This window comes from Equus quagga, chromosome 1, assembly GCF_021613505.1.
Source record: "Equus quagga isolate Etosha38 chromosome 1, UCLA_HA_Equagga_1.0, whole genome shotgun sequence".
Classification (NCBI taxonomy): domain Eukaryota; kingdom Metazoa; phylum Chordata; class Mammalia; order Perissodactyla; family Equidae; genus Equus; species Equus quagga.
In genome coordinates this window covers 111,573,726-111,598,018 of record NC_060267.1, presented here as the reverse complement: position 1 = coordinate 111,598,018, position 24,293 = coordinate 111,573,726, and the positions used below count along the sequence as shown (strand labels likewise).

General features: G+C 35.6%; 1 protein-coding gene across 1 annotated transcript in view; it reads right to left on the bottom strand.

Moving 5' to 3' along the window:
- Positions 1–411: 411 nt before the first annotated feature.
- The window catches only part of CRBN (cereblon), a 26,478-nt gene continuing 2,596 nt past the window's right edge, over positions 412–24,293 (bottom strand). Inside the window, exons 2-11 of the mRNA XM_046676310.1 lie at positions 21,934–22,040; positions 21,112–21,314; positions 20,117–20,266; positions 15,458–15,617; positions 7,455–7,517; positions 5,897–5,981; positions 5,095–5,210; positions 4,521–4,585; positions 3,529–3,660; positions 412–2,148 (exon numbers count right to left, since the gene is read on the bottom strand). Coding sequence (XP_046532266.1) covers positions 1,968–2,148; positions 3,529–3,660; positions 4,521–4,585; positions 5,095–5,210; positions 5,897–5,981; positions 7,455–7,517; positions 15,458–15,617; positions 20,117–20,266; positions 21,112–21,314; positions 21,934–22,040 — 1,262 coding nt within the window. The 3' untranslated portion in view covers positions 412–1,967. The remainder of the gene's footprint in view (positions 2,149–3,528; positions 3,661–4,520; positions 4,586–5,094; positions 5,211–5,896; positions 5,982–7,454; positions 7,518–15,457; positions 15,618–20,116; positions 20,267–21,111; positions 21,315–21,933; positions 22,041–24,293) is intronic.

The following is a 24,293-nucleotide window of genomic DNA, read 5'->3' as shown; positions in this document are numbered from 1 at the left end:
ACTTAACTGCTGTGCCACTGGGCCGGCCCCATATATTCTCATATTTTATAATTGATTTTCCTTTCTGTATAGCCAGTCCTAGCACCTTCGTTCTCTATGGGCAAATAGCAATTTTGGACCTTGATAAAACAATTTTGAAAAGCACATTTCTGTTTATTAAAGCCCTGCTAAGAGGTCTAACAAACAGTTAACAGGGGCTGTAGTGCAAGAAAGGGGCCTCAATGACTGCACACAGGTCCATAATGAAATGTATTACAAAATAAGACTGAAATATTTAAGTACTACTAACATAGATGTTTGGACCCAACATCAGAGAATTCCTACTGTTCTATATAGAAAATATGCAGATTTAGCTATTTCAGAGGTCTGGTTTTGTCATGTATAAAACTTTAAAATAGTATTATATGCATGTTTTTTACGTATCAGAAAACTTTATTTATTTGCAAGCGTCAGTAAACAATATAGAACATTCTAAGATTACACCCCTGGGAGGCGGGGGGCGGGTGCAAATGTAAAAGCAATGTTCCCTCACTCCAACTGGTTTAGATTTCAATGTAAAGAGATGTGCTGCGCTGCTGAAAAGAACTCCCTGGAGTCCATTTAGAATGTTTTAGTTCACTGTGAGACTGTATGAACAACTAGTAACATCACATAAACCCAGGGTTATTAGTAGTAGTAATAAGGTAAAGCTTAGAAAGAAAGTTACAACCTTGGGTGTACTGAATATGGCAGGGGCATGTGCTAAAGAACTGACAGCACTCTTGGGTTGCTTTTCATTTACTCTCTTTACATAAATATGCAATATGATATTCAATTGATGTTTTCAGTCTGGGCAATCAAAACCATTGCATGTTTGGTAAAATACAAAATATTGACAAATTAAAACATAAGAAATTTAACAGTCTGTTTTTGGCCTCATACATTTTACCCGATTAGTTGAACTTTTCCCAATGAATTATGTAAAGCAGTGAAAGAATATCAAATCCAAAGTTAATTACACAAATGTGAAAGGATCCAATAAACCCTCGAATGTATAAGCAAAGAGGTAGTGGCAAATCAGTCTACCTAGAACTTTATCTTAAAAACTATCTGTTACACCTAAATTATCCACTTATGAGTAGATATTTTACATTATTTAAACAAAGAACATGTTTAATTTAAAGTTTACTTACAGATTTTCTTCAATTTACATTGAATGAAATAGCCTAAAAAATAGCATCTCTGTTCCCCAGTAGTTTAGGTACAAATTAAACTTTGGAACAGAATAACCAGGGTTATGGTTCAAACAAACACTGAGCAAATACATAAAATACCGTTTCTCACTAACAAACACGTAAGGAAATGAAAACTTTATTCTGGGGCTCAAACTGCATATTTTACCTCTTTAGTATTTTCAAAATTTACAAAGCGCAGTATCTCAGAGAAGCTAAAGGAAATTGAAAGGAACAAAGCCCTTTAAAATAATACACATTGCCTTGCCTCTTTCAAAAAGGAACATGTACTTGTGCGTGGCACCCTAGCTTTTGGAACTTCTGCCGTTTGGACTGATACAAACATGCTGTTCCACATTTTGGGATCATATTATTATGATTAACCTCACATTACAGGAGTTTCAAATATGTTTTGTGCAGGAAACAATCTCACCACTTTCAGAGACGTCTTCATGTCCTACCAATGACATGCTACCAGACACATCAGATTCCACAGAATAATGGCACCAAGCTACTAAAGTAGATATTCCAGAAAACCAAGTATTCTAGACTGCTTTTCATTCTCTTCAATAGTATTTTCATTCTCTTCAATAGGATGTTTTAATTTAAGTCTTCAAATACCATTTGACTAAGAAACTGCAACCTCCCATGTAATGTTGCTTTTTACTTAGGTATGCATCAAAAGCAGTAATTTTCAAAGCAGATCTGATTTTAGAATACCAACTTGTTAAATAACTTTATCCCTACCGTATTTGTTTACAAGCAAAGTATTACTTTGTCTGGGCTTATTTCATCTTCAGTGTCTGGGATTGTGGGCAACAGAGCAGATCGAGTCAAACCCCAAAATTTTTGAGGTGACATGTCTTTTTTGGTGGCTGTAAATTTCCATCCAATATGGCTTGCACAGATCCGACACTGGGCAATAGTCCAGGCGTACCTACAAAATTAAGGAAAGAGATCAGCTAAGGAAGCACATTGCTGTACTCCAAGCCTATCATCATATAAACCTGCTATGCAGACAGATCTTAGAGCCAAAGTCTAAGGATTGAGAAGAATAAATACTCTGAGCTTTGATCTATACAGTTCCCTGAAACAAATCTCATAAAAAGATTTTCTAATTTGTACCTTTCATTATGTTTAACACATCAGCCTTTACGTATAATTGTTACATTAGTGTATATATATAAAAGTTACTTGATTGTGTTTTTAGGCTATTTCTTTTTCTTTCTTAGCATTGTAAAAAAACATTAATCTTATTAATATGGATTTCTTTATACAAATTGCTGGTTGCCAAGACCACATTCTAACTCACACCTGCTTTTCCTTTGTTGTTTTGTATTGCAGTCGAGTTAGAAAACAGTAACCACCTATACAAATATGCACTTTTGTGTGAGTTAAAATTGGAGGGGTGGGGGGAGAGATAAGCATTCCTCATATAAGTTTTAAGAACCACTCTTCTAAAATAAGAATGGTTTTGTCAGATAAATTTCACCAGAAACATAAGCCATGGCATTTCTGTTCTTAGGAAAACTAAACCAAACTATGTAATTATAACCATTTCTGTACTTTTCCCCTATGTATATCCCACATTTAGTATTTATATTAATAACTTAATTCTAGTTTTAGTCCTTAAGAAGGGTGTCAAATAAGAGTGGAAAATCCACATGACATAATTCTAGGTCCAGAAAGGGAGTCTAATCACTAATCTCTACTCAACTTGCCTCTGACTCGGAATGAAACAATGACCCAGAATTTGGAAATAAAAGACAAATAATAGGGTTCTTGAAGATAATATGGCTGAGGGAATCTAACAAGCTCCCAGGTGGTGAGCTGGTCCCAGGATCATACTTTGAAGACCACTGGGCTAAAGCAAAAATTTAAAAAAAAAGCAAACTAGAAGAAAAGCCAGAGTCTATGGTTTCTACATCTTTCTTATCACTGCTTGAGAAACATATTCTGGTTTTACATATTACAGAATATGGTTCAGATAGAGTTTTACTGGGTCATAAGACAGTTGTTTTTCAGAATGAGCTGATAGGAAATGAAAAAAATTTGGATTAACTGTATAGTTTATTTCAGGATAACTGCAGTTGCCAATCTTCTTTCTCCCTAAGTATATTCACTGAGACTATGCAAAAATAGCTGTTCCTAGCCATCATGAAATGAAGAGTATTTAAATAGCATTATTCATTTCATTGTCTATTTCTGATTATAATTCTAGCAACTCTGCTTAGGACTCTGTTTTTCTGCCCAATTAAGACAAAACCAAAAAAAAAAAAGAGAAAGTAAGTCACCACCACCACCACCACCACATTACCCAGGAAACCAGCTGTGCACTGTAGAAGGCCGGCCGATCAGATTCAAGTTGGAAGCCTTGTACACGGTAAGCGTCTCATGCACATATCCATGAGGATTCACATAAGCTGCCATTGGCCCACATAAGGATAAACTAGAACAGAATCAGCACAGAGGATAAGTCAAAATGAAAAAAAAAGTCTAACAGATATTTAAAAAGTTCACCAAGAAATAAGAGCTATTGTTTCTAACCTTTTAGTTATAGATAATAGAATCCAATACGGTAATAAGCAGTTGGTAGTCAGCCCAGTTTTATTCAGTCTAAATGATGACCAAAAGGAAAACAGTACCAAAGGAAAACAGTACTAGTTTTTTAAACCTTCCTCAAAATATACACTGTAAAATATACAGAGCTCCACTTCCTCTAAGGGAGTCTCCGAGAGTGGCCATGCAATGAAAAGGTCCCGTTTGATCGTTCTTGGGTATCTTATTACTTTGCAGACAGCAGTTTCCTTACCTTCTTGATTTATAATTATGATGAATTTGTCATAAAATAATTTTTAAACACTACTATATCACACAGCATCAGTACATGTTCAGAAGCACATCCTACTTTATCTTGGCCCTATGTGGCAAAACTGATGTTTGACTGAAATACAACACCTGAGGCATTCCTGTTAGGTCCTGAATTACTAATAAGATATTCTAACATATAGATACTGTATAATATATAGATTTTCAACAGGACTGGGGGAAAAGGATCGCCCAGCTGTTTTATTTTACCATGCTCAGTACCTCTGAATAATCCCTTAATTATCCATTCTTGCTCCAAGTACCCAATCAGGAAGACTGTCTTACTCAACATGAGTTAATTCCCCATATTTCATTTGCTGAGTGTTTGTAATTTAATGGAGGGAAATATATGGAGAATGGTAATATAGTCGACTATAATTCTGTTAAGGTAGTTGGGAAAATGTATTCACAAGAATCCTAAAAATGTAATAAAGAGCTCACCTGAATATTTCATTTTTGGTTGTTATTTCTGTTTCTTGACATTGTTTACAGCAAAGAGACGTACACTAAAAATTTAAGAGAAAGTTAGGAAAATTCACATTCATTTAATTATGTAATTACATAGCTCATCAAGAAACTTCCCTAAGGTATTGATCCCTCTGAATATCTTATTTTCCTTCCAACCATTCAAAAATGTAGTTTTAAACATGGAGCAAAAAAACCCACAATTTGAAATCTGACACATTCACTTATAAAACTAATGATCTTCTAGGATAAAGAAATAGTGACTGATACATAAAACCACAGATGTCCCATGTAGAAATCAAGTGTTCACAAGTCTAAATGAAGTTGTTGAAGGTATTCATATTTGAGGAATGCAAAACAATTCAGTTTCTGTCTGTATAATCCCAAATGAAATGTTTATTCTTTAAAATATCTGGAATGGAAACCATGATGGTTTTTAATTGCATGACTACATGACTGGACCCTATAGATAACTGCCGGTCCAAACAGTGCCTCCTAGCTCTCTAGACTGACTACACCTGAATATCACAAACATATTCACTTTACTCACTTTATTCATAATGTCTAGTTCACAGCGAAGTCGTTGGATGGCACTACCAATTTTAAGGAGCTGAATTCTTAATACATCATCAATAGGAAGACAAGCAGCTACTCTGTAAGAAAAGTCTTAAAGACATGGTGGGTTTTTCAAGTTTTAAACTGATGAAGCAGATAAGTATCAGATAACTTATGAATCATATACCTTTGAAATAAACTCTTCTCTACAAGGTTCTCAACATATTTCACACAGTTATAAGTAATACCAAAGTATACCAGCTATCAAGTATATACTCTTAGGAAGTTCTAAAATTAACTTCTTTTCCCATACTTGTTAATTGTAAATGCCTTCTTTTAAGTTAAACATGAAATTAAACCTATGTTAGAAGAAGTTACTTATTTGCTAAGAGATGAGAAAAGTAGCTAAATTGTACCTAATAAACATTTAGACATTATATGTAAAAAAAGGTAAATAAGTCCTGGAACTGGGGTCACATAAAGCCAGCTTAAAGAATAGGGAAAGGAGAGTCAACACTCAGAAAGTATTTTTCGGATGTGAGCCATTTATCACAATTTGAACTTTTTATGAAAACCTTGCCTAAAATTGGAGTGCTCACAGAATTTAAGAACTTAGTTACAATTAACTAAAAAATAGTCAATTTTTTTTAACTGCTCAAAGCAAAAGAAATGTGTATGCTTTTCAAAACTAATAAAGATGTTAAACTAAAAGTTTTGGTTTCATTAAACACAAAACATATAAAATAATTTGATTTAGTAAGACATCAGTCCACAGGAAGAAAATTGATTTTTCATACCTACTGGATTTGAAGGAAGAGAATCTTCTTTTAGATTTTCATCCCATTCATGTAGCTGTTTCTTGATTCTATCCATTAAGGTTTCCTTGTTTAAAATAAAAGTAGCCATAAGGTTCACAGACTTTTTATAATTTACTGTCAGCTTTTCAACTCTTTTTAATAAAACTAATACATTAGTAGCAATTTAAGTCATCACTATGTAGTCAAATTTGAGTCCCAGTTTAAATCCGTCTGTTTTCTTATGCAGAAATGATCCAAGCCCCAATGCCTTTTCCCAGCATTAAGCTGGTTTTCCTGGACCCTCTCCTACAGTCTGGGTATCTTGGGGCCCATGCACCTAACTTGCTGCCTTTTGTAGATGCTCTGTTCTCAGCAGCTTGGCACTGGCCTCTCTCCTCTCCATTTTAGGAAGTTTTTTCTGACTCAGTCCATAGGGATTTTGGCCCCTATACATGGCAGCAGCACTTGCTATCTACATACCTTATTTGGTACCTATTTACTACATAAGAGTGCTTGTCATCTTTTCACAAGTGTAAGCAGAAAATACTCTTGTCTCTTGTGTATTTGTAATGGCCCAAAAGCTAAGGGCAGAGTGAACTGGAGTGTCCTTTAGTGTTGTGCATGTAGTAAGTGCTCAAAACCTACTTGTTTAGTTTTCCCAGGACTCCAAATCTGTGGGCAAGGTGATTCACTACAGGAAATGACTAGTATTTGTTGAATGTCTATATGTGCCAAGTACAGCAGCTACCATTATCCCCATTTTACAGATTCTCAAGGAATTTGCCCCAAACCAGAGACAGCAATAGAAATCACACTTTGAACAGTCTTTTGTGTCTAAAACACAGATTCTTTGAACTATTCCAACGGTCTGTCTCTTAGTGAGTTTTTCAATATGTGGCAATGCCTAATATCAAAATTTGAGGAGCAAAAACACTTGTGGATGCATCAATTAGTATAGTAACTAAGTTAATCTCCTTGTTTAGAGAAAAACTAACAATTTTTTTTTGAGGAAGATTAGCCCTGAGCTAACTGCTGCCAATCCTCCTCTTTTTGCTGAGGAAGACTGGCCCTGAGCTAACATCCATGCCCATCTTCCTCTACTTTATATGTGGGATGCCTACCACAGCATGGCATGCCAAGTGGTGCCATGTCCACACCCTGGATCCGAACCAGTGAACCCCGGGCCGCCGAGAAGCGGAATGTGCGCACTTAACCGCTGTGCTACCGGGCCAGCCCCTAAAACATTATTATAGAAGGATTCTTTCATTTTGTTAAGTGCAACTACCACTTGACCCAACAAAATTTCAAATTGTTAATAAACCCTAAAATGTCTCAATATCTTGTCCTGAAGTTATAAGCCGCTAGAAACTGGGAAAACTAAAAATTCTATGGGTGAAAGACAAAGTCTCTGATTCCTGCCTGTTCTCCTTAAAGGTAACAAATGGCATTAGTTTTGAAAATTAAATACCACTGAGTATGAAAGCCTGTTTTGTTCTAGTGACCTTTAATTATGACATAGCTTACCCTAGAAACAAAAAGTTCAAGGTAAGTTACTTACAGCATCATATAAGGAATACAGCCAGCGAGGCCATGAAGTCAAATTTGCACAGTGAAACTTTCTCTGAAAACAGAAAAAAAAAGTCACTTAAAAGACACCACAGAATAAAGACTCTTATGGTGGAAAGAGCCACATCTGAAAAATGATTTTGGCCCAGAAAAGATTTTCTAATTTCAAAAAGAAAAATTTTGTAGATAATCTCATAATAGATTATTTTTTAAGTCTGACAATCATGGTTTTATATTCTTCAAATATATATTGCAACTAAAATCTTGATTCTTATTGAAAAGTTCAAATATTAAGACTTCAATACTGAAGACAAATAAGTAAAAATAAGATGAACTTGAAGAGTGACTAAGCATCACACTCTAAGGACCATATTATTTGCCTTTATACTAACTACTCGCCCAGTATTTGCAGTGAAAACCTCAAAATATAATCCAAACTGTGTTTGTATAAAAACCTATATGGCTCTCACCTGAATCAGCACAGAGGCAAACAGAAGATGTGAGACAATTTCAAAAGGAAAATGATCACATCCTTGAGACTTCATGATCAAGTCCCCCATTTCATAAAACTCAGGGAAAGGGGAAAACCATTACGTGTCCCTTACAGTTGTATTTTGGGATCCTAATGGAAGCATGCCTAAATCCACATAAAATGTGAATTATACTTAAATTCCTGCAGAATTTCAGTATTTGATGGGAAGACTCAATAAATAAGATGTCCATCCTCAAAGTACATATTCAGTGCAATACAAATGAAACTGGAATTTAGAAGCATAATTTAAAGTTCATCTGGAAGAATAAATGTGTAAAAACAAATGAAAATTTGGAAAGAGAAGTGTTCTACAAGACACAAAAATATGATTGAAAGGATGCATTGCAACAGTGCTATTAACAGCAACAAACTGGAAACAACCTAAACATCAATCAACAATAGTTAAATACATTAGAAAATGTTTACACTAGGGAATAATCTGTATTTGATCAAAGAACAAGGCCTATCAAACCTACAGAATGTAATGATCACATTTTTCTCAATAAACAAAACAAAACCTTTGTAGATAAACAAAACAAAAACTATCTGTACAGATCATTGTAATTTTGTAAACACACTTAACAGACACAGGACATGACACATGAAACTGGGTGGGAAAGAAAGGTAATCAAAAAGGACTTTACCAGAGTGGAACAAAAAAAGTAAGATAACCTTTAACAAAATAAAAGGGAAATCCTACACTTGCACCTGCAAGACCAAATGAACAGGTATGCCATGGAGAAACACAGGTACACAGCACACATGGAAAGGACTTGGGGGACTTAGTTATGAACTAACCAATGTGCTGTCGAGCTCACCCCCCTACTCCCACCACAGTCTTCCTCTAGCTATATTAGAATCTAAGAGGAGACGATAATGTTAATCTTCTGTGATGGTCAGACAAGGGAACTTCATTGTCAGGGACCAGGATGCTAAAGGGAGATCTAGAGTTAACATTAGGCATGTTTAGCTTGGAATTGCCTCTCAAGGGGATGTGATAACTTGTTTTCAAATATTTTAGGAACCACCATATGGATGAGGGTGGACGAGTTCTGGAAGGCTCATGAGCTGCAGCTCAAACCAATCGATTCTTGAATGAGAAGAATTTTTGCCTCAATATAATCCTAATATTTGAAGCTACCCAAAGACGCTCTGGGGTGGCCTCCAAGTACATGCTCAGGTAGTGATTTCAGTCTGAGTCAGACCATGAGACCTTTAAGGTACTCTCCAATCAGTTCCAAGTAGTTCCAAACACTAATGCTAAGGATTTTTGTCACAGTCCAGTTACAGAATAAAAAAATATTACTAACAGCCCATTGGATAACTGAGTATTCAGTAATAGCAATGGCAACCACTTTACACGTCTTACAGGAATTCTAAAGGTTGATAGTATTATCATCGCCATTTTAAAGATAAAGAAACAGAGGCACAGAAGGATGGTATAACTTGCCCAAGGTCACAGTGAGTAAAGGGGAAATGGCTAGGATGTGCATTCAGGGTGTCTGTGACTCTAGCCATTATTCATTCAACAAACATTTTGAGTGCCTAGTATGTGTCAAGGCATTTTTATGCATTGCAGTATACCAGTGATTAAAACAAGAAAAGACTAAAATCATTGCCCTGTGGAACTTACATTTTAGTAGGGAGAAGTTTACTTTCCAGAAGTATACTTAGAATTACAAAATGACAAAGATCCAATGAAGTTTCAGTTTCACTGATTGACACACTCCCAATTCAGTCATTAATATATACTTTACACATCAGAATGATCACTTTTATAATATAAAAGCATGTACTTTTACCTGGCACCCATGTCAAGATAAAAAGAAACCAAAATAATTTATTCATATATAAACATTACTTCTCATTATAGTAAGAGAACAGAATGTGGCATGCTAGTGTGTTAAGAGCAAGGCACTGGATGGAGGTCGTTACCATGCGCTCTGCCACCACCCACGCCTTGTGAATGTAATTCTCACTGCAGTCTCAGGAGGATCAGTTTCCTACTATTCGAAGTGAGAAGGCCTCTAAAATTCTTTATCAGGATTATTCTGACAGATTCTGAAGTTCTATTTACAAATCAATGAAACATGCTCACTACATCCTTAAGATTTGTGATGTGCTTTATAAGGTCAACTAGACAGACTCTAGAGAGGTATACCAGAAAAGAGTAGCTGGCGCTAAGACAGCAACTCCCAAAATTTAAGCCACTTCAATATCCTCAAATAAGAGTCCCATTTAGATTTCTGGCACATCAGGAGAGGCTCCTGACTTATATATGGGTAATACTGACGATAAGTCCTAGCAATTTATGAGCATTCTTCAAGTATATCAACATCACGATTTACTTCATAAAAGGGCTATACTTCAAGAAAACTTTAATACTAGCCAGAAAGTTAGGTGCTTTTTAAAAAGTGGCCAATGACTGATTCTCCAGTGAAGTATTTACTGGGAACAGGATTTACTTCTGAAACCAGGCAGAAAGGCTCTTAAAATGAATCTCTGTTACCTGGAGGTAATCTATCACATTCTTCCATTTTTAAGCCTCATAACTATGCTTCAGCTTAGCCTCCCAACAATGTAGAATGTTCAAAAAATGTGAAACTCAAATGGTTCCTTGAAAAGCAATAAAGTTGGAAGAGTAGTGTGAAAGGCTCATTGTGAACAGTAAATCATCACCGGAGATTTACATGGTGACCCAAGGCAGTCATGTACTGCATTAAATCCTACCACAATCAGCAACGTAGATGATAAAACAATTTATCCAAGTAATTAAAAAGCTACCAGTTTTTGTTTCCTTCCTTCATTTACAAATTCCCACTTGCTTTTAAGAACTGGAATGGAATGATAAGCTCTTTCCTGCTTGAGACTTATAAACCAATAACAGCGGAGACACACCTATAAGCCTAAGATGTATGCCTGGGAAATGTCTGTCTAGGGGAGACCCTGATTACAGAGAGCCTAAGATTTCAAGACTCTTCTTCTTCTTTAATATAAAAATAGACAACAAACACTATTACTTTTATTGCTACTATTATTATTCTGGAACAAGGCAAAAACAAATTCTGAAGTTCATATGGAGAAGTTAATAAGCAATAGTAGCTAAACAAACCTTGAAAAAAGAAGAGTAGTGAGGAGGGTTACCAGTCACGTTTTATTTACACAAATTATAATTGTCAACAGTTACAACAGTATTGTGATGGTGCATAAACAGACTGACAAAAGAGCAGAAGAAAAGTAAAATAAAAAATGTGGTTGCTAATTAAGTGGCACCTCATATCATATGATATGAGCTTTTCAGAAAATGGAAATGGCACAATGGGGAGCTAGCTGGAAAAAAGTAAAGTTGAATTCATCCCAGGATAAACTACACATGGGTCAAAGCTTTAACGTTTTGATTTCATTAAAAGCAATAAAGTCAAAAATAGAAAGTAAAAGATTACATTTTTCACTTTCCAAAAAAATGATTCATTTGAACAGGGAAGTCATTTCTAGCTATGATTTAGAATACAGAAGCATTAAAAAAAAGATAAATTCAACTATGTAAGAAAAAAAACCCCTTCTATGTGACAGAGCACACCAAAAACAGAGTTAAAAGACAAACGACAAAGTAGGGAAAATGTCTGGAACTCAGTAATTACAGACAAAGGGATAAGCTTCCTAATGTATAAAGAACGCCTAGAAATCAAGAAAGGGGAAAGAAGAACAGACACTTCTTACTAAAGGAAATACAAATCGCTCTTCAACACAAAATGGTACACCTCATTCATATTCAGAGAAACTCAAACCTCCGATAAGATACTGTATTTCACCTATCACATCAGCAAAAATTAAGCTGGCTACTACACTGTCTGTAAACGTGGTGAAATCGATAATCAGAGTACAAACAGGAACAATCTTCTTCGTAAGGTACTTTGAAAATATCTGTCAAAATTACAAAGGAAGTTGCCCTGCCATCCAATAATTCCACTGCTTAAAATTTATCATATATATTTACCTATATGAAAGGTCATTTGTATACAATACTTAGTGCAGGTCTTTCTTCCATAGGGAATGGTTATGTAAATTACAGTGTATCCATAGAACAGAATATCGTGCAGCTTTAAAAAGAAGGAAGCTGTGCTCCAAAAACTGACACAGAAGAATCACCTACACTCTTAAAAGAGAATGAGGTCCAGGACAGCATGCATCCTTTCACATAAGAACGAGGAAAGAAATAAGAGTATTTATTTGTATCTTCATAAAGAAACTCTGAAAGAAGACTTAGAAACTAACCTGTGAGCCCATTCTTGAGGACCCTGTCCTTTGAATGACTGCTCAGTTCCTCCCTGCTCCATATAAGCAGGAGCGACCATGGCTTATAAATTTAGCAGAGCTAGAAAGATGAGCTTCGATCACTTCCTTAATATGTTTCCTCATTTGATTTATTTTTACATTTCATATTCAACTCTTTTCTGATTATAATAGTGGGGCTTTATAAAGGAACAAGTAGACAGTCTGGGCAAGCAGAGAGTACACTTAAAAACATTTACATCATACTCCAAGTAGGTTTAAGAAAAGTTCCCTCACTCGGTGAGACTCCCACTACAGTAAACCCAGTGGAGAGAGAAAGCACTGTGGTAGGAAAGGAAATAAATAAACATTAGTTTCAAAGGTCAAAGTACAGAATAAGGAAGTTCTCCAGATGGAAGTGGGTTTTGGAAGTGTTTCCTGATTATACTGGCCTAACTCCTTAATCATTAGGGATGTCTTCTCTAATGATCCCTTGTTAGAATGGAGAATCACAAAGGAACACTTCTGGAAGCTTAAATAATTTTATGTCATTTACAATGTTTAGTTTCCCATGCCACATGTAAAGACAGGTGTGAACAGTTTAAGCTTAACCAAATACATCTCAGGAAAACTACATTTCTAGACCTTTACGTGTCTTTTCTGCTAGAAAAGTGTACGCCATTGTCCTGCCAATGGTATCTGCCATCCCCTTTCCCTGTGCTAGACTTTCCCAGCCTGTACTAGACAGAAGGACTCTAAGTGGTCTCTCTGAAGTAGAACAGAATTTGTAGGTCATCTGGAGTCTAAAATAGATCAGCTAGCAATTTTTCTTGGCCTAGTGATCTAGATCCAAATTTCAGCACCTAAGAAACTCTACTCAGGGTTTAAACATGAGGACCCTTTAAACAATCTGAAAATACATGGGATGAGGGCATTTTTATCTCCTAAAACCTTTTATGCCTCTCTCATTCCTCAGCACCTTCTGTTTAGTCCTTGGCAACTCTGAATATGAAAATAACTGAGGGCTAATGTTTGAGAGTCCAGAATTACTGGAGAAACAAGACAATAGGGAAAGATCAGAGGATCTGGTTCCAAACAAACACATGCTTCCTTGGTCTTTGCATATCTATCTTTCCTTGCTCTTGTTGAGCCAGCACAATGACAACCCAGTTGCAAAGGCCTAATTCTGAATTCAATGTGAACAAGCTGAGGTGCTGTAACCATGGAATAGGAAGAATTTAATCAGTAATTCAAAGAAAAATTACATTTAAGAAGCAGTCTTATTTGTTTAACCCAAGTTCAGGTGTAAGATGGGAAAATCCTGAAAATAGGACAAAGAACCAGTAGAGTATGTAAGTCAGGAATTAACCACAATCACTCTCACTCTACGCTTAGAACTTCACAAAGAAGAGTTAATTTAGGATTTTTAAACAGTTAATGATTTTTAAAAACCAATCTTGGTGTTAAAAAATGATTACATAAATCAAAATACAGTCATGTGCCACATAATGACATTTCAGTCAATGACAGACTGCATATATGATGGTGGTCCCATAAGATTAGTACCGTATAGCCTAAGTGTGTAGTAGGCTATACCATCTAGGTTTGTGTAAGTATATTCTGATGTTCACACAACAAGGAAATCACCTCACGACACATTTCTCAGAATGTATCCCCGTCATTAAGTGATGCATGACCGTACTTAATATCATCTGAAAAAAGTCCAGTGATTGAAATATACAACTATCTAAAATATTGAGATGATATGCAGGCAGCATCTTGATGTAGTTACTTGCCACATAACATCTCAGTACTATCCAGTGCCAAACACACGATTAAGCACTAAATGATTCAATAAACTCCAAAACCACTCCCTGGAGGCCATGTACCATCAGAGTGATCTTTGACATACTTATTTTCAGCAGTTACATTTAAAATGACTATAACAAACAAAATCTTCCACTGTTCTACTGTTAAAATAACCAAAGGTAAAAGTATATTTAAAGTGTGTATCAGGTTTGAAAAAAGAAGTACTGTACTACTATGTGAGAGTTGCCTGCTAACTTATAGCAGTAACACTATTGTTAAATCTTCAAAAATGTTAGTTTCGAGGTTGCTTGGGAATCTTTAAACAGTCTAATAACTTTTTCATTAGAATCTTCTTAGAAATACTAATTAAAACACACTATACCATGTCCGGACTGGTCAACTGAAACACAGAATAACAAGACCAAAAAGTCTACAGAAATCCAGTTATGAGCCTGATGCCCACCAAGCAGTCGTCCTGCACAAGGTTCTGTCTGAAAACTAGACGAATTCTACTCCAAGAACGTAAAAGTGGTGGTACACTGACTAGTCTATGAGACCCCTTTAAATTTAATGTATACTATTTACATCAAAATTAAAACCTTCACTACTCTACTTGACAAAGAGTAAGGGATGATTAATGCAGAATTTCTCAGGTTACAATGGGAATTGTCTTTCCATATTTTTAAACGATGAATCTCAAAAAGCCAATTTATTCTTAATTTAGGAACTAGTAATCTTTTCTTTTCGGCAGAAATCAAATATTACCCATTTCACACTCAGAGCTGATGCATCTTATAAATGAGCAGGAAGAGGCTTCATTAATTTTTTTCTAAGAGAAAAAATGATCTAGCCAAAAGGATATACATAAGAATTGATGCCTAAACAAGCAATATTTTTAAAGAGGACCTAGTCTCAAGCCAATTTTTGTGATGTCAATGGTGTTATACAAAAAGATAGCTAAAAAGCTTTTCTTTCAGAAGTCTGGAAGAAGTAAAATTTACTCTACTACTATGTGCTACCCCCAAATCTCTTTTCTTTAAGATAATATGTTTATGTTTCAAGAGGCAAACATCTGATCTAGCACAGTTTAGTAAGAGATTCCTGTAGAATTATCACAAGCTGTTAATACATAACTGATACACATAATAGCAAGAACACCTTACAGTATCATGACATTTTACTACTTTTGTAAACTGCTTTTACATAAATAGCTGCCTATGAAATTTTTAGAAGTTCCAGCTATGATGAAATGCAGTCAGAGTACTGCCACAGAAGCTGTCTGGGAAACGAATCATGAAAGTTGTTTGTGTTTCTTTCTTAAAAACAGGAAGAAAACAACCTGTCTTCATTTTTTGAAAGTACATAAAAAATTAGTTTCCTACCTTCTGGTATTTCTGCCACCATTTATATGAATACTGGTCTTCCCATGAGACAGGTTTTGAAGGAAATATCTGGCACTTATTGAGAGATTCTAACTGAACTGCAGACATGGTTGAAGGCAACACACATTCAGGAAGAATTTGCACTTTAGCTTGCTGGATTCTAAAACAAAGAGAACCAAGCATGGTGATCATTTTCAAGATAAACTAACTCAAACTATTAAGTTTCTAAACATACGGGTAAATTGAAATACTAAGATTTTCAAAGTTTTCTTTTTAAACATATTCATCAAATGCTGATGTTAAGATACATGAAATTTTCAAAAATTACTTTTTTTCATAAATCATACCAAAGTTAAAACCAAAGATAACCTAAGGTATGGATTTCCAGTCTCACTGTGGAATGGAAAAGGAAGATTTTAACATTTCAGATAAATATACAGTCTATAAATAAAACAAAGTGAAAAAAAATCAGCATACCTACAACTGCTACTGTGTATCTTGATACTTCTAAATTAATTTCTTAAGACACCCCACCCCTCCCATCTCTCCATTTCCTTATGCTGCCTGACTCTTACACCTATCCCTTCTCATAAATCATCTAACCTGAGAAGTAGTAGAGAAAGGAAGAGAAAATCAAGAACTCATTTACATGGATGAGTTAAAATAAGACTAGAGAATTACATGTAGCCTTTATTTTTATGTGCATTTCTTTTCTCATTCTCAAACATTTAACTTGAATATGCAAAGAATCAAAATGTGCATTATATGATCTCTTTTTACTTAAAAATTAAACTCTCATGATAGGAAAGTCATCATTTCCAGAATGCTACTTGAGAATATCATAATTGCAAACATCTTTTCATGAACTAATGCCAACAGGTAGGTTGTATGCGTGAGCTATTTTCTTACGAGTCAGTCTATCTCCTGGATTTACTTTGAAATATAGAATATATCAGTACATTCAAATGCTGGAACAAATCACTGTCAGACTGACAAAGTTAAGTTTATTAAAAGCCGCTGCCTCATTAATTATGTTTAGGAATTCTAAAGTGGTCTTTCATATTAACCACTGTCCTGACCAACAAAAAGTCATGAATGAAATTTTAATATTTCTACTTATTTATTAAATGAAAATAGCTAATTATGTCTGAAAATATCTAGCTTTAATTTAATGATAACATTAGAGTCACTCCACTAACTTCAATTCTTTCCTGCAAGCTCAAATTTATGTCTACATGACTTTGGAAAATGTTAAAAAAAAAAAATTGAATGTATTCAAATTATGTTCAAATGTTCTTATATTATTAGAGCTCCTTAAAAAACTAAAACTTCAATTTTCTTCACCTCACCACATGAACACAAATACTTGATAATCATATTTTTAAAGCAAAAGTACATACTATTCTATAGAAATTTTTGAAATCCGATTTTTCTTTAAGGTCATCAGTAACTAAATTAAAAATTATGTTTCACCCAACTATTAGATAAGATTTTCTTATGATAAAAACATTAATGTTACTGAAAAACTGGTTTGCTGTTTAAAAATTAGTCTGCGGTACAAGCTGTCTGAATCGCCCCGTAGGACCGAGCAATGCTCTCCGTTACTTTTGTTAAACAAGCCCAGGGACTGATGCACGCACAGGCCTGGTTCTTCTCCCTGCAGCTGAGTTTTGTTTTTAACATAAGCTAGCTCTGTTTCTTTCCAACCTATTTATGGCAGTTATTTTGTGATTATAGTTACATTAATTTCTATAAATATTATAAAAACCAATGAAATATGAGTACAAAAATAAAATTGCTTCAATGAATATTAGGTTGACCCATAAAAAATGTTTTCAAATTAGGTTCAGAAAATTCTAATAGTAGGAAAAAACTGCACAAATCTGGAAGGATTCTGCACTTGTGATTATCACTGAATCTCTCTTTAAAGAAAAACTATAGGCATAAACTGTAGATAGATGATGCACAGTGAAAGCTGTTTATGAAAGAAAGACTACTGCCATCTCCAATCTGCAGAACCAATTCAAAGTTATCTTGTATGGCCATCAAGTGAAAAATGAATGTACATCTATATCTTTTAAGTTAAAATATTTAAGGTATATACATATAACTTTTTATGATTTCCAGCTTTCATTAACTTTTTTGACTAACAATCATTGGTCTCAATTATGATAGGTAAGAGGACTTCTCTAATTTCAAATAGGGTATTAATGTTCACTTCCTCTCTACATGCTAAGAAATACTCAAGCTTTTCTGAAGAGTCCTACAGTGATTTAATGATACACTTCTATTTCTTCATTAATTTTCAAAAAAAAAAATTCCACGTGTTCAGGAGATACTAAAGAAATAAAGACAGGGCTGGCCCCATGGCTGAGTGGTTAAGTTTGCGCACTCTGCTTTGGCGGTCGGGGTTCGCCGGTTCAGATCCTGGGTGCAGACCTATGCACCACTTATCAAGCCATGCTGTGGCAGCATCCCATGTAGAATAACTAGAATGACCTATAACTAGGATATACAGCTATGTACTGGGGCTTCAGGGAGAAAAGGAAAAAAAACAAAGACAACTTAGAAAAGGCCAGAGAGTAGCAGTATACTTTTTATATATAAAGGGTCATTTATATAAAAGACAAATGACTATTATCTGGTACTACTGTGCTGGAGAAAGGAAACTGGCTTGCATTTCAAATGTGCTATTGAGATATTTTGGTACAGTGGAAAGAGTGCTGGATTGGAAAGTCAGGGGACCTAGAACTGACCAGCTCTTGCTTACTAGCTGTATGACTTTAGGCAAATCACTTGCTCTCTTTAAGAGTACTTGGTTTCCTTGTTTGGAAAAAGAGGAGATTGCATCAAATTATCTCCTTGGTTTCTTCCATCTCACCATTTCTAGTGAAGGTAGTTACAGGACCAGAGGGGCAGTGGAGCCAGAGAAATCTCACTCCATGGAGGCCTTTTAAATGAAGACAGACTCATATTTGTGGGAGCTCTTAGTCGTGGGTCTCTGGAATGCTCAAGAGAATGTGCCCCTTCCAAGTCTTGTCCAGACCTATTAGTTTGATGCTAATCTTTACTAGAGTTAAATATATATTCCTTGTTTTCAGAGTTAATGGTCTACTGCCATCTTGTGTTCAAAATAGTTTTTCCACAATCAAAAGTCACTAATGTCAAGACAGTCTCAGAAATATACTTTTCCCCAAGTCAATTTTCCATTATGGTTTGTGGAATGCAGTATTCACAAATAATCAAATTGTACAAGCATGAGGATAGGAAGTACTTTAAAAATAGAACTGTTAGTAAAATCCACAGTTACAAAACACCTTGCTAATTCTCCCAATGCAGAGCCCTCAGGAAGACATTCTTTCATTCATTTATGTAACATTTATGGTCCTAAATGTAGAACATAAACAAGTCTTAGTCATTGTCCTTGAGCAGCTCAACTATTGAGGGAGACAGACACAGAATCCTATAATGAGAGTACAAGTGTTCAATGCTGTGAGAGTCTGCACGGTGAACTTCCTGGGGAGTACCAGGAGGGAAGAACTAAAAACCCCTAAGGGCTGAGGCCCCTCCATCCCTCATTTTTCTAAGCTCCCTCTAGCTCCAAAGGGTTGCCTGACACATCTATATTTTCATAATTCAGTAATGTTTATGAATGCCCACTATGTGAACAAAACAAAAAGTTCTTGCCCTCATGCAGCTCACATTATTTTTTAAATCTTAAAAAATACTCTGAATTTCCATATGTTCAGAAGACACTACCTGTGCAAAACAGAGGTCTGATGAGATTTTCGACTCTGGCTATAGATAAGAAACCAATTCCCTAGGACTGGGTAGAACTCAAGAATCTTTATCTTTCTAAGACTTCACAGGTGATTCTTCTGCGCCAGAGTTGAGACCCAATCCCATAAGAGTTAACACGCAATGAGCAGAACAAATGCTTTGTTTGTTTTTTTAAGAGGATAAAGTAAACTGGATTTGTTAAAATGAGGTTAGTATGAGAGCCATGCTAAAACAGCATACTCACAGATTTTCTAAACTTTATAAGTTACAGAGACAACAAGCATTTACTATCACTTTATTATGTATGTAATACATTTATGAGTGCTAAAAATTCTCACTGGAGATAGGCACTAAATGTAAATGGTTTCTACAGCTCAGATGGACCAGTTGGCAGGTATAACCAACATGGCTTTCAAACACCACAGGAATGCTGTAAACCCCACAGTTGTCCCCATGAGCAGAAAGCTCACAAGCCTCTGGCTTCTTCACCCCTTGTCACTCTGAGGAGAGGTCTTCAATCCCAAAGAAGCCATGCCCCAAATGACACTGCCTTTTGGGTTTACATTTCTGTTCTCAAACCTGGAGGGACATTAGAATCACCTGGAAATCATGAAAAAAGATGCTGCAGCCTCATCCCAGGCTAATCACACTCTAGGGATGGGAGATGAGATTGGAACTCAAGCTTCTACAGTATTAAAAACTGTCCAGGTGATTCTGATGCACAGCAAAGTTGGAAACCACTAGGCTATACCTTCAAAGAGAAAAAGAACAACTAGTTACAAGTTACAAATGAGGAAGGCCAGTAGAATACAAAATATATAAGAACCCCAGTTCATTTTAAGATGTATACATAGCTTTAAGAGATATGGTATTTCTTACCCATCCGACTGTGTTCTTAGCTCAAGGACTTTGAACCTTTGTCTTCCGATTGCTTTCACTTTCACTATCTCAATTCCAAAGTCCTGTTCTTCTCGATAGGCATATATCTCTGCTGTTGTTCCGAACTGTGCTTCCCTTTCCTGTACATTACTTCCAAGGTAAATTTTAGAAGGAAACAGTTTTGAACATTTAATTTTTAAATATGCAAGGTGGCAAAAGCAATACACATGGGAAAACAATTTATAGTAATCAGACCTCACCAAAGTTATAATAATTTTGTTTATTTTAAAATCGTATGGGGGAATTTGAATATATAAGGAGGCTTCAGGAAGTACAATTAGAGCACTTTTAGGAAAAGAATACATTTCTAGTCACTGAAAATGATGTAGGTTTGATAGGGGTTTAAACTCTCATTTCCCAAACCAAACATTCTTTTACTTCCGTGGACCATTTCTGCTGCTTCTCAGCAGCACCCTACTGGGGTGGGAACTTCCTGTATTCATTTCCTGCCTCTACTACAGATTGCCTCCAGCTGCCAACAGGATACTTGAAATTCAGCTTCAGTTTACCGCTGATATGTAATGGGACAACTTAAGAATTTTGAGAGACAGAGAGAGAGAAAGAACAAGTCATTCTTTTGTAAAAGTAATCCTTTACATTCAAATGTAAAAGCCAAGCCCTCTTTCTCTTTAAATAAAGACAGTTCTTGAAAATATGATTCTAGAAACATTTTTCACTAAATATTAATGATTTAAAAAATTTCAAATACCAGATGGTTCAATTGCGTGTGAAAGTAAATGTCTGATTTAGATGGTAATAATAACAAAAATACTCCAACTTGCCCTTTCAATCTTTTCCTCACAATTTTTTACCTCACTACCTGACTCAATCTCCTATGCATGCAAAACAATCATCGGTTTTGGCTTTCACACTGACCTCTGCTGTGACTATACACGAGAGAAAATATGTTAAGCAAATTCACTCTAATGTTTTACCTGTACGCAAGAACTGCAAAGGTTCTATCTTTCTGAATTAGATTCCGCACCATACTGACTTCTTGAGGGTGAAAAAGCTGAAGAGGTAAGGTCTGCCCAGGAATCAGGATCATCATCACCTGCGGCAGAACTGGAATCACCTGGCAGCTGTCATCATCATGCAAGGTCCTGCCATGGAATTCTTCCATATCAGAGCCCAGGTACTATTCAAGAACATACACACATACAGTGTCACTATAGATATGTAATAAAAATACAAACTCAACAGTCTAAAGAGAAATTAGAGCAAATGACATATAAACAAAGGGTACAAACGTTTAAACAATAAACTTGGTGTATCAGCACCCCATAGGAAAGTGTAATTTTAACTCTTAGAAGTAGAATTTCTGATACTTTGTGAAAAATCTCTCACATACAAATTCAAGAACATTTTTTATTTAAAAATATTTTATTTTGACTAAGATAAGAAACACTTCTATACGCAAATATCACAAATGGCAAGTATAAAATGTTAGCATGTTAAATAACCCCCTGGTACCCAGTAGTACAGACAGTAAGAAGTACTTTAGTAGCTCCATTACCAGCAAAAACGTAAGGAGGGTGACAATTCCTCAAAGAATTACACCAGGACATAATATGAAACTGCTTAAAAACCACAGTTAAGTGTGTTTATCCATTGGCAAATAGCACATGTCCTTACTCACAATTTCTGGTGTGAGGTAATATACAGTAATGCTAAAATCAGTCACTTGTTTTCAGGAACTTTTACCTAGAGTTAAATGGATATATCTGTTATATTAGATCTGCTACTAAATTACATACTGTATGTGATGTTGGCAGACTGGTGTCAAAATTTATGATGTTTGGTTTTTTAGCTTCTTTGCTATCCTGGTCTTCAACTTCCATTTCATCTTCTTCCTCACTCTCTGCTGTAAAAGTAGAATAAGAAAAAAACCAGATGCATGAAAATGTCAAAGCTATGTTTTCTTGCAAATGTATTATTCCTTCATGAGGATTCTGAGCCCTTCAGAAGAGTTCTTCTAAATATCACCCATAGTTGGTAATCTCTGCAGGACTGTCAAAGAGGCAGACAGAGGGCTGAGGTCTATGCTGGGTTCTCCCACCAACGACTTTCTTTTAAACCAATCTTTTATTTTAGAATAATTTAAAATTTACAAAAAAGTTGCAAAGACAGTACAGACAGTTCCTGTATACGTCATATCCATTTTCCCCTAAGTCTACATCTTATAGCAGTATGGTACATTTGTAGCAACTAAGGAATCAGTGTTGGTACATTACTATTAACTAAACTCCACATTTTATTTGAATTTCCTTAGTTTTTCCTCACTATCCTTTTCTGCTGCAGTGTCCTATTCAGGACACCACGTTACATTTAGTTGTCATGTGTCCTTAGCTTCCTCTGGGCTGGGACGGCTTCTCCCACTTGCCTTGTTTTTGATGGCCTTTACAGTTTTGAGGAATACTGGTCGGGCATTTTGTACTGTGTCTCTCAATTAGGATTTGTTTGATGTACTTCTCATGATTAGACGGAGGTTATACCTTTTGGGGAGGAAGGTCACAGAGGTGAACGGCCATTTTCCTGACGTCATATCAAGGGTGCATACTATCAATATGACCTATCACCATTGAGGGTGACCTCGATCACCTGGCTGAGGTTGTGTTTGTTAGGGTGACGTCATATCAAGGGTGCATACTATCAATATGACCTATCACCACTGAGGGTGACCTCGATCACCTGGCTGAGGTTGTGTTTGTTAGGTTTCTCCACGGTAAAGTTACGTTTTTCCTCCTTTCCACACAATACTCTTTGGAAGCAAGTCACTAGGCACAGCTCACACTTAAGGGGTGAGGAATTATGCCCCACCCCATTGAAGGCGGAATATCTACATAAGTTATTTGAAATTCTTCTGTGTGGCAGATCTGTCTCTTCTCCCTTGCCAGTAACTAATTTTGACACCTTAGACAACTCATTCCACTGGATCAAACCTTAGTTTCCTTATCTGAAAAATGACAGGCATGAAGAAGACAATCCCTAAGATTCTTTCAAACTCTCAACTTTTAAAAGTTCTAAAGATAGGAAGGAAGGAGGGAAAAAGGGAGGAAGGAAGGCAGACACATTAATTAAAACTGAAAAATTTTAACTGACAGAAAGATTTTCATAGCAGTGACATCACCTCCCTGGCTGTCACTACATTATTTAAAAATGAAATGTCTGTGATCATTTTCATACACATTTTGCTTTGGAATTTTAAATTTAAGAATAAAGTTCACATGAAACATAAAACATATTTTAAAAGAAATGTCTTAGCTTTCTCCACACAATTTTTAAATTATGAAAACTAAGCTAATCTACTTTAAAAATCTGATGTTACTTATAATAGGGATGAAAGTCAGAAAAAGTTACATTATATAGGTGCTATTCTATTAAATGGGAGACTGTTCTTTTCATGCCAGCTATGGGTAAAATTCCTATTGCAAATCAATAGTTCTCAAGGTGGGGTGATTTTGCCCCTCAGGGGATTTTTGGAAATGTCTGGAACTATTTTGAGTTGCTATAACCAGGGGAGTCCTACTGGCATCTAGTGGGTGGAGGTCAGGGATGGCACCAAACATCCTACAAGGTACAGGACAGTCTCCCACAACAAAGAATTCTCCAGCCTAAAATGTCAAAAGTGCTGAGGTTGAGAAACTCTGGCCTAGGCAAATGAATAGAGATTTACTGAATCTCATTTTGACCTCATATTTCATGTATTTTTAAATGCCCCAAATAAACTTCTAAATAGATAAAATGTCATTACAAAATAGTCATTATCCTTTGTGTAATTCATTATTTATTCAAACTACCTCCAGCTAGGTCCCTGACAAGAAAATATAAATGTTTTTCAACACAGTAATTGCCTTGGACTTTCTATTAATTCTTAAGAATTCCTAGATATATGGCTTTGTCAAAGAGAAGAACGTAATTATTTCAACTTATATTCAAATGACCAATGGTCTAACACTCCATAGAAATTTTTCCTAAGAATATAGACGTTTCATCAAGAGTTAACAAAGAAAAATCTAAACTGATGATTCTGAGTCTAATTTCCTGTATTTGCAATTCTGACAGTATGGCTTTCACTTGGCATGCAGAGAGACCCTCTTTATTGCTCCATTACAGA